Consider the following 16,380-nt stretch of genomic DNA (forward strand, 5'->3'; position numbering starts at 1 on the left):
CTCCCTCCCTTCCCTCCCCTCACCCTGACCATTTCCCCCCTCCTCGCTCCCTCCCTTCCCTCCCCTCACCCTGACCATTTCCCCCTTGCTCGGGTCATGACCCAACTGTGCAGCGCCTTGGGACGTCCTCCTGACGTGAAAGGCGCTTTATAAATGGAATCTTGTTGTTGTTGTTGTTGTTGAAAGGCGCTGTACAAATTCAATCAGGTTCCAGTTCCTTTTCAAACCTAAACCACTAATCGCTCGAGTTTACATCTACTGTAGATCCTGTGAAGCGCTTTGAGACGTCTCGACGTGATAAAGCGATAATATCAAACGCAAGCATTAGTATATTATCAAATAAAAACAGAAATCTTGGAACTTTCACAGGCGGTTGGTTCCCTGGTGTCAGAGAGAGCAAAACAGTTCAGAAATATGAAATGCAAAAAATACAGCATTCCTGTTTTTTTTTGTCTTATGACAAACCGCTGGAAACCAACAAATGCTTCTTCGGCGTGGGTTCAACCTCTACAACAGGTGTCCAGTCTAGGCTGACTCTCCAGTTCATTACTGGGGAGCACTCAACAACAACATGCATTTATATAGCGCCCCTCACGCAGGGCAGTGTCCCAGAGCGCTTGAATGAATGAGGAGTTAAACCCAGGTCCTGTATGCCTATTCAGGTGGATGATAAAGATCCTGTGACATTAGTTCAAAAAGAGAAAAGAGTTTCAGTGTCCTGTCCAACAACAATCCTCCAGATAAATTAGTCATTCGCACCTTGGCTGTTTGCGGCCCTTGCTGTGCGCAAATTGGCTGCTGTGTTTGCTTACGAATAGACTTGAGCATTTGCCTACGAAACACTTTGAAAAGTTTCAGCGTCATAAGGTGCTATATTAAATGTAAGGATTATGAAATTGTTATCAAGGTTTTTCAGTTTCAACCAACAATAAAGGTTAATTACAACAAGAAACTTCTATATTACGGTCTTTAAGGTCATCAATTAATTGGAACAGGATGAAGGATAAAGCTGAAGAGAGCAGTGAGGATTTTTTGGGTATATGTTTGATAAAAAAGAGTTCTGGAACTGCTGAGGTAAGCTCTATGCTTCTTTCTTTTCTAATTTTGATGATTACTAAATACAGTACAACACTCCCTCCACCGCCCACCGCCACCATCGGTGGGTGAGCCTTTACAGTGTTTTTAGTCATCTCTGCCCCCACCCAGCTTGGGTGTCCAGCCACGAGTGTAAAAGTCCTCCTGATGTGAAACGTGCGATTAATGCAACTTTTATTGGAATTGTATAGTACCACCAAGCTCATTGGCACAACAACAACACAACAACATATTTGAATGGCGCCTTTCACGTCTGGAGGATGTCCCAAGGCGCTGGACAGACAGAGGCACCTTATCAAATAACTTATGGGGCCCCAGGCAATAAATGTTGGCAGACAATTCAACCAAGTGGCCATTGCAAAAGACCTCACCCAAAAGCCAGACACACACAATGTGCTACTCAGACAGGAATCACGGAATAGCAGTCACAAGTGGAAACTTTGGCTGGTATTTTCTTCCGTGCAGAAGGTTGCCAATACCTCATTGCTATCCCAGTTAAGATTAGCTCAGCACAGAGCAGAGATCAAACATGGGAACTTCCAGGTAATGTGTGGCTCATTAATATTGATTGTTCACTTCATGACTATTTGTAGGATGTTGCTGTGTGCCCACCAAACATGCAGGCACTACACTTTACAGTAAATCCTATGAAGCGCTTTGAGACGTCCATCTGACATGAAAGACGTTATGTGAAAATGTAAGGATCATTATTAGAATTTTCTATTTTTGATAGATAACATCCTTGGTCATTGATTATTATTACTTTACAATATATAAAGTGCTTTGAGGCACAATATCAAATGCGACAATTATTATTATTACTAATAATACTGTCCAACGCCTTGGGGAGTACTCCCAACATGAAAGGCGCTATACAAATGTAATTTGTTGTTATCTAGCCAATGAGTCTGGGGCCAAAGGAAGCTTTACCCGCTTTCACTTAATGTGTAATTATGCAGTGTTACACTAATAAAATTAATATTTTATTGAAAAAAGCCAATACAAAAGTTATATGTACATCATTTTAAATACTTTATCCAATTTTAAACAACGCAAGGTTATAGTAAAATAATATAAACCAGTGTATTAGTTAATATAAACATAATTAATCTAATTCCACTTGAATACACAGTCTACCGCAGTCAAAATACAGTCAATTCACTTTACAGGAAATTCTGTGAAGCGCTTTGAGATGTCTCAACGACATGATAAGGCGCTATATCAAATGCAAGGATTATTATTGTCTCCAAACTGTATTTGCCTGCTTGGTCATTGATTCCTTAAATTGTTATTAACAAAAGGATCCAGCACAAAGTCAGGTACATACAAAAAGAGGCATATGTTGGAGTCCTACAGCATAGTAATTGATGCGCTCGCCTCGTAAGCGAGAGGACCCGGGTTCGATTCCCAGGTTCGATTCCCGGGCGGGGCAAAACAATAGGAAAGTTTTGTTATTCCACACGCTTCTATTTACCAAGTAGTAAATAGGAACCTGGTGTTAGTCGACTGGAGGGGATCGCTTTCCGGGGGTAATAATCCCTCAAAAAATAATAATTTGGTCACTCAATCCACGACTGTTTGTGGACACTGCTGTGCGCAACTGGTGCCCGTTTTACCCCCAAAAAATTATACAGTCAATTCACTTGACAATATATTCTGTGAAACGCTCTGAAACTTCTCTATGATGTGATAAGGCGCTATATCAAATTATTATAAATTTATTTTACACCAACACTTTATGTACAGTACAAATGTATGACAGCGCAATGAAAACTTCATTTACTCACCGCTTGTGGTATCCAAGCTTTGAGAAATAAATATTTCGACAACAGAACTTATATTATCTTTACTTTAACAGACGGCAGCAGACATTGCATGCGTTTAAATAACAAACTACAAATATTCTACAATAAGTTAAAAAATATAAAATTATACTAAAATAAATATATATTGACAATTTGAGATACAGTATATAAATAAGTTGTTTCGTTTGATAAATAGTAACAACATAACACAGAGAAATCCAGAAATTGGCTTTGTGTACAATATCCCCCAATTACTGGGAAATGGATACGCACCCAATAGATGCAGTTCATTTCAGCTTCCTCCGCTCAGCGGACTCTGGCCTGCTCTACGTCCCCCACCCTACCCACTTCACCATCAGCGGTCGGGTCTTCAGTATTTCTGCCTCCACCCTTTGGAACTCCATCCCACAGTCCCTCCACCTCGTCCCTTCCCAGGCCCATCTTCTTCTTCAACCGTGCTTTCAGTCACCCTCCTACCACCAACCTCCCTGCCCTCCACCCCTCCTGATCCCAAACCCCAGCTTGGGTGCAAATCCTTGACTGTCCAGCGCCATGGGATGTCCTCCTGATGTGAAAGGCGCTGTGCAAATGTAATTAGTTGTTGTTGTCATTTAACATTTAAATAACTTGATTTTTTTTTCTGCCTCTTTTTCTTTATCTGATTTTCTCCCATCAATGAGGTAGATGGCTGTTTTGCACCTGCAATCAAACAGAACACAGAGTGAGAATTATGAATCATGCTGGGGCCAGGGAGGGGTTCAACACAATTTAAAACTTTTACAAAACTGTGCATCAATGTGATATGCGCACAGGACAGTAATACAGTTTTATTTCCAAAACCATTTTTTAAGATGAGTGTCGCTTGCAAATTATTTTCTTCCCGTCTCTGCACTGAAGAGACACAGAAGAAGGCAGTGTGTTCGCTGGTCTCTATTGAAGCTGTTCTATGTTGCTCAGAGATGTGAAAGGAGCAGGTGTCTAGTATTAAATAGCTTTAATATCCCTGTCTCTTTGCGAGCCAGAGTTTGATCAGGCGCTCACTGAATGGAGGACTGCACATTGAGCATCCAATCCATGGGGTGATTAATAAAAATCCCTGCATTTGAAACAGCGCCGTTCACTTCAGGAGGATGTCTCAAAGCACTTAACAGGATTCCCTATAGAGTGTCTTTTTTTAAAATTAATAATAAAGCACCTTATCACGTCATTTAAACATCTCAAATCGCTTCACAGAATATACCGTAAAGTGAATTGACTGTATATTCCAAAATGCTAAGCCTGACAGAACCCATGGCGCGTAATTCCTTTTGAATAGATTTTCTTATTGTGATCGAAGTTTCAGAGTTAAGCAGTAACATCTTACCATTTCACTTGAAAAATTAGAGCCCGTTCCCATTTTCAAGTTTGGCCTTTTCTTCAGTTTTTACATCGTAACTGGCAACCCGCCTGTGATATCTGACAAGAGAGAGAGGAAAATTGCAAATATTTATGATCGATAACAGTGACTGAAATTAAAAAGGCATATTTTTTTGAAAAAGTGATACGTTTTATTCCTAACACATCCTTTTTCTCTTTTAACCCTTCCAATGTGGTAGGAGACTTTTAAAATCAAGTCTTGTCGACCAAAAATTGAACTTTGATGGTCGAGCGGGTAAAGACATCATGGCTACACATGCCAACCTGGCTCGAATTGGCTGACTCTCACTTCAGAGTCAAAAGATTGTGTGTTCAAGTCTCATGACACAATCTAAGCTGACACTCCAATGCAGCCCTGGGGGGATGCTGGATTGTTAGAAGTGCAGTCATTCAGATGAGATGTTAAATCAAAGCCTCATGTCCATGTGGATCTTAAAAAAATCTGTGACATGATTTGAAAAGAGAAGGAATTTCTTTTTTCTGGTGTCCTGGCCAACAATCTTCCAATTAAAATTGGTCATTAATTTCATGACTGTTTGTTGCGTTCACCTACAAATACGCAGTCCCTACACTTTACAGTAAGTGTTATTTCAACATTTCATTTCAATACCGTGATAAGGAGCTGTATCTAATGCAAGGCCGATTATTATTATTATATTATTATTATGTTATTGCAATTTAAATCACTCCCTCAAGGCAATTTCTAAATGTTTTTCAGTGATGGGTCAGCCAGACCAATAACACTGCCACGTTACATTGCCTCACCGTATCAACTCTCACCAAAGAATACATAGCCTCGCTACCCACTTGTACTCTGGACAGAAAATGCCACAGTTTTAATTGAGTTGGCACTCCCTTACTCCAACCACCCAAGAAATTATCTGTGGCTTATATTCCAAATAATCGTTTTACAGCCTCAACATTTGCACAAAAGCCAACACCACTATTGGGAGGAACTCACCTGAAGGCAAACAGAAGCAGGATCACAGCGAGACTGAGAGAGGAGAGGACTACAGCCACAACTGCCAACGTGGTCATATTGTCACTGGGATCTTTGGGATGTTCCACAGCTAGAATGAAGGTGCTACACCTTTCTCCTTCATATCCTGAAGAACACCTGTTGGTAAACGAGAGGGGGATTGGTTATACGCAAGGAGTTGGTCACAAACTTATGAACTGCCATGCAATGGATAGCGTAGTCTTTCTATATAAAAAAAGTACAGTTCATCTGTTATGGTATGTAACATTGGCACATGATTTCTTTGATTCTGGCTGCACTGATGTGGTGAGAAAGCTAGGAACTAAAGTCGTTTCATGTTTAAAAAGTGTCTACAGGCATTTATCAGTGCACATAAGCTTACTGTGGCTGAATAGCTACATACAATGCGGATGGTGTAACACTCACAAGCCAAAGTGATTTGCAACAACAACTTGTGTTTATATAGCGCACCTCATGCAGGGTAGCATCCCAGAGCGCTTGATATTGGCAGAGCAAAAGTCAAGGTTATATAGCGTTTTACACAATGCGATATTAGGCCTAAACAAACCAATACTTTTGTCACACAGATGAAAACTTTATGATCAGAGACTTCAACTGGGATGCACCAGTGATCCAAACACATTTATTTGCTTTTAAAGGCTAATTTGTGTGAATTCTCTGAGTGGAATTTCATTACGCTCTCACTATTAATGCAAAATAAGTCTCTATTGGAGCAGGAACTTGCTTTGCAGAATTCAGGTCATACTTGTTCCTATTCAACAGATTTAAACCGAGAACGATTTGATGGGTGCATCACAAGGGACACAAAAGGATCCCTGTCATTTTGCCAATGGGTCAAGGTTCTTGCAACCCTTTTGCTTTGCCTTAAATACTCAAAGAAATGGATCTGAGGGATTTTTTTTTACTGACACAATGGTAGCTCTCTGAGTAGCTAAGTTGTTTAAGATCACTTGCATTTCCTGCTTCAAACAAGAAGACAGCCAAAATAACAGCTGTGACGTGAAACTTACCTTGTCTCAACATGTGTAGAGGCAGGTAGTTCTACTGATTGCTATCGCCCAGCTTTTGGCTAAGATGAATTAATAACAACCACAATCCTTGCATTTGACGTAGTGCCTCAGCCTTAACATGTCAATCTGTACCTAGGTCATCCAGAGACGGTCCTGTCTATTTGACAATGGACTTGATGACACACACACCTTGGGGAGCTGGGCTAAATTTCTGGCCTTTATCTGGGGGATGGGGGGGAATTGAACAGATTCCCAACGAAGGAAATAAAACAAATCCAAAACACATCTTCTGCATTCAGCCCTGAAACAGCACCTGAGTATTGACAACATATTAACACAACCCTTAAAATTCTGGAGCGCTTCACTTAAAAACTCTGCCCCCAAAAAGTCGCAACTTACGTGCATGAAACTTTTTTGATGTGTCTTAAATACTGGCATTCCCCGTGGATGCAGAAATCCTTGAATTTCCTTTTGCATGGGTTCCTTTTGCGTTTCCCATTGCCTTTCTTTCTCTCACGTCTGCCTTTGCTCCTTCTCTCCTCAACCACGGTCGAGTTGTCGCCGGATTTGTAAAAGGCAACTGTTATTTTAATAAAAAACATAAATTAATCGCAAAACAAAAACGTCTACAACATTTAACTAAAACAAAGTGAAAACAATTCAACAAAATCTATTGAAATTAACAGTTTAAAAGTTCCCACCAACACGTTAAAGATCTAAATTTATTTAATACTAATCCTTGGATTTGGTTATAGCGCCTTATCGCGTCATAGATATGTCTCACAGAATATACTGTAAAATGGATTGACTGTGCATTTCTTAGGCAAAACGTGGGAGCCAATTGAATACACAGCAGTGTCCCACAAACAGTTGTGGATTGAGTAACCAATTTTTTTATTATTTCTATTTGGGAGGGATTATTACCCGTGGAAAGCAATCTGCTAATAGAGTTAGGCTCCCAATTTATAGTCCTCTCCTCAGTAAAAAGGTAAATAATAATAATCCTTGCATTTGATATAGCGCCTTATCATGTCATTGAGACGTCTTAAAGCACCTCACAGAATATATTGTAAAGTGGATTTGCTGTGTATTTTGTGGGCGAAATAGCTGCTCAAAACTAGTAACAGAGGAGAAGAAATGTAGAATTATCTCTCTGTCCTTCTCTCAACCCTCCACACCCTCTTTCTCAGAATCAGCAAAGTCTCCAGGACTTATCTTACCTTGTGGTATTTGAGGCAGCTCAGTGGTGCGGTGTGCAGTGGACTTCACCGTTGTTTCTCTGCCAAAAATCCCGTTCAGGTTCTCTATATGATGTCTCTCCTCTTGTCTCATGCCTCCCCGGCTCGCCCCTCTCTCCAGCCCCTCAATAGCAGCCGCTCTGGCGTTGCTCAAACTCACTGCAGTACAAACAAGGGGCAAGAATAGAGATTGATCAGTCATCCACACAGATCTAGTACACATTCTCGAAAAGTTCTCAGTTATTAACAGACGCGCACTTAACTGCGTGGTAAAGACTTTTTAGAATAATAATAATCCTTGTATTTGATATAACGCCTCATCACGCCTTCGAGATGTCTGAAAACGCTTCACAGAATATCTTGTAAAGTGAACTGACTGTATATTTTGTTTGCGAAATATACGCTAAAGTGGAGTGTCTATGTATTTTGTGGATGAAACACGGCAGCCGATTGTGTACAGCAATGTCCCACAAACAGTTAAGGATTGAGTAACCAAATGATTCTCATTAATTATCTTTTTTTTAAAAGAAAAAGGATTATTACCCCAGGAAAGCTATCTGCAGAGAGAGAACACAACAAACAGATCTAAACAACTTGGCAAACTGACACTGCAACAAGGGGCAAAAATAGGGACCTGATCTGCAGGCACAACAACAACAACTTACATTTGTATAGAGCTTTTCACGTCGGGAACAAACTCTCAAAAAGTTCTCAAAAGTGATGAACAAAAAGCAAACTTGACTTCTTGTAAGGGGAGAGGGTTGGAAAAGAGCAATGAACAGCTCTAAACAATTCAACAAACTAACACCACATTCCTCTCCCTCCCCCCTTCCCTCACCAAGTTAAGCAACAAAACTTATTTTTAACTTAACTTTCTAAAAAGTATGGGGCAACTTTTGTGTGTGTTTTTTTTTGTATGTGTGTGTCTGTGTGTGTGTGTGGGGGGGGGGGGGGGGGTGTCTGTCTGTCTGGGTGGGAGTCTGTCTGTGTGTGTCTGTTTGGCTGTCTGTGTGGGTGTCTGTCTGTGTGTGTGTGGGTGTCTGTCTGTGTGGGTGTCTGTCTGTGTCTGTCTGTGTGTGTGTGTGTGTGTGTGGGTGTCTGTCTGTCTGTCTGTGTGTCTGTCTGTCTGTGTGTCTGTCTGTCTGTCTGTCTGTGTGTGTGTGTGTCTGTCTGTGTGTGTGTCTGTCTGTCTGTGTGTCTGTCTGTGTGTGTGTGTGTGTGTGTGTGTCTGTCTGTGTGTGTGGGTGTCTGTCTGTGTGTGTGGGTGTCTGTCTGTGTGTGTCTGTCTGTGTGTGTGTGTGTCTGTCTGTGTGTGTGTGTGTGTGTGGGTGTCTGTATCTCACACCCACCTGTCAGCTCACCTGTGACTAACACAAAGAACGTCGCCAATATTCCAATCCTCATCTCTTTCTGCTGATGTCTGAGTCGCTTTAGAAACGATGCAAAAGTGTTGGGTTTATTTCCTTTTCACTGTGTGTCTGTCTGTGCTGTTCTTCTTCTTCTTCTTGTCCCAGATCGAGGTGCATTGACTTTGATCCCAATCCAGAGATATCCTTAAAGTTGTCTCTCTCTACGTCTCTCTGTGTGTGTGTATGTAAGTCTCTCTCTGTCTGACTGTCTGTCTGTCTGACTGACTGTCTCAGTGGCAGCACAGGTCTGGCAATGGTGCTTTAACGTGGGCTGTTGCAAAGTCTTGTTAAATGCCTTCAGCTGCTATTCCTATCACAGCTCCAGCCTCCACTGCAAGTTAAGAATAAACGCATCAGCGTCCCCTGGATATATATACAGGCAGAAGAATAACTGGTGACGTGTTGAACATGCTCCTCCTTTGATTTATCCCTCTGTGTCAGAATCCCCCAAACTCCCCCAACAAATTTTTCCCAACAAATACAATAATAATCTTCGCATCTGATATAGCGCCTTATCACGTCTTCGAGACGTGTCAAAGCGCTTCGCAGAACCTACTGCATTGACTGTATATTTTGCGGGCAAAACACGGCAGTCTCCCACAAACAGTCGTGGATTGAAGTGACCAAATTATAATTTTTTTTTGAAGGGATTATTACCTCCGGAAAGTGATTCGCCAATCAACAAGCGACCGGGTTCCTACTTACTGCTAAGTAAACAGAGACATGTGGACTAAGGAAACTTGCCTGAGGTTTCTCCCCGCCCGGGGATCGTACCCGGGTCCTCTCGCTTGTGAGGCGAGTGCTCTCACCACTACGCTACAGAACTCCACAATAATAATAATAATCCTTGCATTCGATATCGTGCCTTATCACGTTATTGAGGTGTCTCAAAGCGTTTCACAGAATATATTGACTGTGTATTTTGTGGGCGAAACGCGGCAGCCAATTGCACACAGCAGTGTCCCTCAGGCAGTCGTGGATTGAGGAAGTATTGCACCAAATTTGTCATTGCCAATTCACTCTCATTAATTTCCCTGCTCTTCAAAAGCCATTGTCTTCTTGCTAAATGAATTACAATGCGGTTAGTAAGGAAGGGTGTTGAACCCTAGGACCCATTTAAGAAGCAGCTGTGATGGGAGGACACAAGGGTGGAGGTTCTGTAAGGATGAGATCAAATGGCCACTTCATCTCAACCTCTTGTGATCTTATGGTTGGAGGGACACTGAGTAATCTTTCAGAACCTCACCCAAATAGCAATTATTCATCTGTGAGCATTAACAGTAAGTAAGTGTCAGTCAGCAATTTGACCTGAGGAGTAATAACAAATAATAATGATACTTGCATTCAATAAAGCGCTTTATCACTTTGATGAGACGTTTCAAAGTGCTTCACAGAATATACTGTAAAATGAATTGACTGTATATTTTGTGGGTGGAATGGAATGATTATTATGCTCATTCTATTTGCACCCGCTTACAGTAAGGGTGACTGATTAGCAGTTAGGAGCGGGAACCCAAGTTGATCTTTCTTTCTCTCTGGCCCGAAGGATGGGCTATGATAGACATCAGCCAATATCCTGGCTGAGATCAGCTAACTCTGACCCGGGATTGAACCAGGGACCCTGTTCTCTTGTGGCTCAAGTTCCACTCAGTGGGTAAAGTTATCGGTGAAGTGAACATTTGTTGCACTTTGTCTACATTTGAACAAACAAAACAGGATTAGTTTGTGTTCACACTGCATTTGAATCAATTTGGTATATTCCTGGCCTACTGCCATGTGGTGAAACTCAAACAGGCATTTTAAAGTTTTTAATATAATAACAATCCTTGCATTTTATGTAGTACCTTATCACATTTTCGAGACGCATCAAAGCGCTTCACAGAATATACTGTAAAGTGAATTGACTGTACATTTTTTTTGTGGATGAAACACAGCAGCCAATTACACACAGCAGTGTCCAACAAACAGTCGTGGTTTGAGTACATTTTTTTAAAATTGTACCATTGAACTTAAAAAGGATTAGATTGTGTAACTAAAATGATTTGATGTCTGGCCTGCTTTCATGCAGCGAAACGCACACGAATATTCTGAAGTTTGGAGTATTTCAGCAGTTACTGCCATAATTATAGTTTGGGCAAAAAATGTATGAGCAAGACATTAGTAATGTCCATCACATGAAATACTTTCAGTAACGGATACAGACTGCTCCCTCCTAAAATTAATACAATTGGAATTTGTGTTGACTACCTAATCTGAATGACTGTCAGCAAAGCAACTCATTTGGCCTACAAAATATACGGTTAATTCACTTTACAATATATTCTGTGAAGCAAGTTAAGATGTCTCAACGATGTGATAAGGCGCTAAATCAAATGCAAGGGTTATTATTATTAAATTTTGGTAGCTAGGCTAAAATTAATATTAAAAAAATGAAATTGGCTGCCACATCTGCCTACAAAATAGTCACTACACTTGATAGTAAAATCCTGTGATGAGTTTGAATTCACATTTTTTTATCATGTCAATCTCACTGATATTGGAGTCCTGTAGCTCAGTGGTTAGAGCACTCGCTTTGCAAGTGAGAGACCCGAGTTCAATTCCAGGCAGAGGGCGAAACCTTGGGCAAGTTTCCTTACTCCACACAGAGCCTAATAATAATCCCTCCAAAACAAAAATAAATTGGTCATTTTCAATCTACGACTGTTTGTGGGACATTGCTGTGCGCGATTGGCTGCCGCGTTCGCCCACAAATATACAGTCAATTCACTTTACAGTATATTCTGTGAAGCGCTTTGGGACGTCTAGAAGATGTGAAAAGCGCTATATCAAATGCAAGGATTATTATTATTATTATTATATTATTGATTTATTTTAGTGGCATTATCCATTACAAATATAATGCTTAACAGACACTTATTATTATCATTCAGAATAATCCTTGAATTTGATACAGTGCCTTATCATGTCGTCAAAACGTTTCAAAGCTCATCACAGGATTTTACTATCAAGTGTAGTGACTATTTTGTAGGCAGATGTGGCAGCCAATTTGCATGTAGCTACATCTCACAAACAAACAGGAAATGACTGGCCAATTTTATCACGGTGTGGAGGGAGATTTTGATCCGATTCCAGCAAAAACATGTTCTAGCGAAGGGAATGAAACTACACGTTTAAGGTTTTGAAGTTTCAAACTTTAGGGTTTAATAAGAGACCAATTAAGTTTCCTGAGTTTGAAAAGCAAATAGTTAAAAGCAAGTCTGATATCTCAGACGGTCGTTGATTCCCATGAAATAAAAGCGATGGATTTAAGTTCCAAACCTGTCTCTCATTCCAAAGTGTTTGTCTCAGTGTGGTTGAAGTTCATTTTCATTCTGACTTCAAGACAAAAAAACCTTGGCATTTGGAAGGATTCCTATTAATGGAAGGCAGCTGCGATATGTACCCTTTAAGGACCATCAGTTCAACTTTAGCAATGCAGCCAGACACAAGTTCGGAGAAGATCATATGAATGCTGATCTCCTTATGACTTTGGAGTAGTATGACTGATGGTGACTGAGGACTTCATTGCCCGGACAATGGGCAAAGTAGTCCAGTGTGTATACCCACATTTCCACTGGACAGTAGCACAAAACGTTTGCCCACAAAATACAGTCTCTCCACTTTACAGTATATCCTATGAAGGCCTTTGAGACGTCTCTAAAATGTGATAAGTTGCTATATCAAGTGCAAAGATTATTATTATTATTAATTGTAACTCTATTAACATTGCCCCTGCTGAGATCAGAATAACTAATGATTGAATGTTGCTCCACTTTCCTGCTTTTTATGGCATAAACTCACTTAATCGAATAGTTGAATTGGGTTGTGCATATTATTGATTTATTCGTCCACAAAATACAGTCAATTTACTTTACAATGTATTCTGTGAAGTGCTTTGAGACGTCTCAATAACGTGATAAGGGTCTATACCAAATAAACAGATTATAATATTCATATTTTATATCATTATAATAATGATATTGTTATATCATTCTACACGTGGTTACTTTCATTCTCCAGATGTGCAAGTGCAATGAGAAAAGGAAAGGGGGGCAAGTTTGCATTTTCAGTCAGCTTATGGAGTTTCCCATTGTGATTATCTGAAGTTCTTCCCATTTTTGTTTGCAACAAATGAAAGAAAAATGAGGATGAAAATCCCACCAGTTTGCAATTCATTTGATGTTGAACGTTTTGGCCGGTTTGACCGGTTTCGCCCACAAATATACAGTCAATTCACTTTACAGTATATTCTGTGAAACATTTTGAGACGTCTCAACGACATGAAAAGCACTATATCAAATGCAAGGATTATTATTATATTATTATTATATGACTTTGGATCCGTTCTGATCAACTTGAGTCATGTGTAAGTGTCTCCCTCTCATGGACCAATGTCTCAAGCATGTCATTGCCTGGTCACTGAGATTTCAGTACAAAGTACAAACATGACCTTCCTTACAACGGATGGAGGCTGATCAATAATAGCATTTTAACTCAATCTTGAAGTTTTTTTTTGCTTCCGACAAAGTTGTTTGAAAATAATAATAATCCTTGCATTTAATATATGTACTTGTTGCATAGACGTCTATTTTTATCTCTCTCTCACCTCTCAAATTCTTTCTCTCTCACTTTCTCCCTCTCTCTCAATGTATTGTTGTTTGTTGTCGAAAGGCAGGTGTAGTTTAAACGTCAGGTCATTTTAAAGATTATTTTCCCCCTCCTTAATTATTCGCTGATCAACCTGAAAAAAATAGCTTTGGATCCATTTCAAAAGAAACCCTGGAAGATTTTAAAATAATAATTAAAAATCCTGATCAAGGCAAGCTTTAAGAACTCTGAGATCGTCTTGAAAAATATTGAAAAGAAAGAGCCCTGAAATCAGCTATATATAAATACTTGGAGAGCCTGGCTGTTTTGGCATGCAATGTGTTTGCTAAAATACATGGAAAATTCCTGACCCCCTGGAGAACAATTTGCAAAAAAAAAAGGCTGGGAAATTGATAAAATAAACTGCAAAACACCAAATATGAAGAACCAAACAAAAAGATGAATGTATAAATAGTGTTTGATTTTGAAAAACTTCCCACGAAACCTATCAGTTAGACACAAACCCAGAATCTCCAGATAAAATTCCCTTGGTTTCAAAACATGTTTTAATTTACAGTATGCTCTTTATACAATTTTCTGATCAGCCACTGACCCCTGCTGGCTTCCTGTCGCAAACATTTTGCTGCCTCTGAATGTTTAATGTTTAGGGTCTCCGTTGTTTTCTTAAAATAAGACTGGGGCAGTGCATATAGTCTGAAATACCTTACGTTCAATCAGAAACGCCACTCGTCACATTCTGCTGTGTTTGTGCTGCGCGTTCGGAGGCAAACTCGTTTTTTTCTGTTAGCTGGGTGTCAAATGGATGGAAATTTCCTTTGGAAAGGAGTGTAAAGTGTATCCCCTGTTTACCCGATCCTTGGGAGTTTACTTGCAGGTTGACAAGAAGGTCTGTTTTCAGTGTACATAGGAACATAGGAATTCCGGGATGAAAAAAAGACCAGGATCCATCTATCGCATGTTGCAATAATAAGAAACATAAGAAATGCTAAGATGAAAAACGACGAAGGTCCAACCCGTTCACCTTCCACCTCCCCGGTGCTCGCGCGCACCAGTCCCGAACTCCCTGTGTACTAAATCCCACAATGTTATTTCCTGAAAGAAAACTATCTCATCTGTGTTTGAAAGAATCAACGCTTCCTGCTTCAACCGTCTCCCCGGGGAGCCTGGTCCACAGTGTCTGTGTCTCCCCGGGGAGCCTGGTCCACAGTGTGTGTGTCTCCCCGGGGAGCCTGGTCCACAGTGTCTGTGTCTCCCCGGGGAGCCTGGTCCACAGTGTCTGTGTCTCCCCGGGGAGCCTGGTCCACAGTGTCTGTGTCTCCCCGGGGAGTCTGGTCCACAGTGTGTGTGTCTCCCCGGGGAGCCTGGTCCACAGTGTGTGTGTCTCCCCGGGGAGTCTGGTCCACAGTGTGTGTGTCTCCCCGGGGAGTCTGGTCCACAGTGTGTGTGTCTCCCCGGGGAGTCTGGTCCACAGTGTCTGTGTCTCCCCGGGGAGTCTGGTCCACAGTGTCTGTGTCTCCCCGGGGAGTCTGGTCCACAGTGTCTGTGTCTCCCCGGGGAGTCTGGTCCACAGTGTCTGTGTCTCCCCGGGGAGTCTGGTCCACAGTGTCTGTGTCTCCCCGGGGAGCCTGGTCCACAGTGTCTGTGTCTCCCCGGGGAGTCTGGTCCACAGTGTCTGTGTCTCCCCGGGGAGTCTGGTCCACAGTGTCTGTGTCTCCCCGGGGAGTCTGGTCCACAGTGTCTGTGTCTCCCCGGGGAGTCTGGTCCACAGTGTCTGTGTCTCCCCGGGGAGTCTGGTCCACAGTGTCTGTGTCTCCCCGGGGAGTCTGGTCCACAGTGTCTGTGTCTCCCCGGGGAGTCTGGTCCACAGTGTCTGTGTCTCCCCGGGGAGTCTGGTCCACAGTGTGTGTGTCTCCCCGGGGAGTCTGGTCCACAGTGTGTGTGTCTCCCCGGGGAGTGTGGTCCAGTGTCTGTGTCTCCCCGGGGAGTGTGGTCCACAGTGTGTGTGTCTCCTGGTCCACAGTGTGTGTGTCTCCCCGGGGAGTCTGGTCCACAGTGTGGTTGTGTCTCCCCGGGGAGTCTGGTCCACAGTGTCTGTGTCTCCCCGGGGAGTCTGGTCCACAGTGTCTGTGTCTCCCCGGGGAGTCTGGTCCACAGTGACTGTGTCTCCCCGGGGAGTCTGGTCCACAGTGTCTGTGTCTCCCCGGGGAGTCTGGTCCAGTGTCTGTGTCTCCCCGGGGAGTCTGGTCCACAGTGTGTGTGTCTCCCCGGGGAGTCTGGTCCAGTGTCTGTGTCTCCCCGGGGAGTCTGGTCCAGTGTCTGTGTCTCCCCGGGGAGTCTGGTCCACAGTGTGTGTGTCTCCCCGGGGAGTCTGGTCCAGTGTCTGTGTCTCCCCGGGGAGTGTGGTCCAGTGTCTGTGTCTCCCCGGGGAGTCTGGTCCAGTGTTTGGCGCTCCATCAAATACAAGGATTCTTCTTATTATTATTATTATTATAGTAAACTCGGAACCGTTGGACAGTTCACCATCCACCGCTCGAGGCAGTCGCGCACTACAGTCACAACGCGGGGAACGATAACCCCTTCTGACGTGAACGGCGCTACATATCAACGCAAACCCGTTGTTTGTGTTGGTGTTGGTGTTGTGTTACAGTGATTGGGGTTCGGCCCCGAGGAGGCGCTGTGTGTGTGTGTGTGTGTGTGTGTGGGTGTGAGCGCGCGCGCCCCCCGGTGGCCACCGCCGCACACGGCGGCTCCAGGCGTTTG

General features: G+C 42.3%; 1 protein-coding gene across 2 annotated transcripts; it reads right to left on the reverse strand.

Annotated features, from left to right (window-relative positions):
* Nucleotides 1-3,501: 3,501 nt before the first annotated feature.
* LOC103186469 (proheparin-binding EGF-like growth factor) lies at nucleotides 3,502-9,313 on the reverse strand. Of its 2 annotated transcripts, none has more exons than XM_007905523.2 (6): nucleotides 8,926-9,313; nucleotides 7,547-7,723; nucleotides 6,726-6,906; nucleotides 5,278-5,433; nucleotides 4,264-4,355; nucleotides 3,502-3,599 (listed from the first exon to the last, which is right to left on the reverse strand). In XM_007905523.2, the coding sequence occupies exons 1-5, from the start codon at nucleotides 8,966-8,968 to the stop codon at nucleotides 4,280-4,282; spliced, it is 633 nt and encodes a 210-aa protein (XP_007903714.1). In that variant the 5' UTR covers nucleotides 8,969-9,313; the 3' UTR covers nucleotides 3,502-3,599; nucleotides 4,264-4,279. The 2 variants fall into 2 exon arrangements, with proteins under 2 accessions (XP_007903714.1, XP_042195896.1); XM_042339962.1 differs by having other exon boundaries at nucleotides 8,914-9,313.
* Between the last annotated feature and the right edge of the window lie 7,067 nt (nucleotides 9,314-16,380).

The sequence above is a fragment of the Callorhinchus milii genome, unplaced genomic scaffold (assembly GCF_018977255.1).
Source record: "Callorhinchus milii isolate IMCB2004 unplaced genomic scaffold, IMCB_Cmil_1.0 Scaffold13, whole genome shotgun sequence".
Classification (NCBI taxonomy): Eukaryota; Metazoa; Chordata; class Chondrichthyes; order Chimaeriformes; family Callorhinchidae; genus Callorhinchus; species Callorhinchus milii.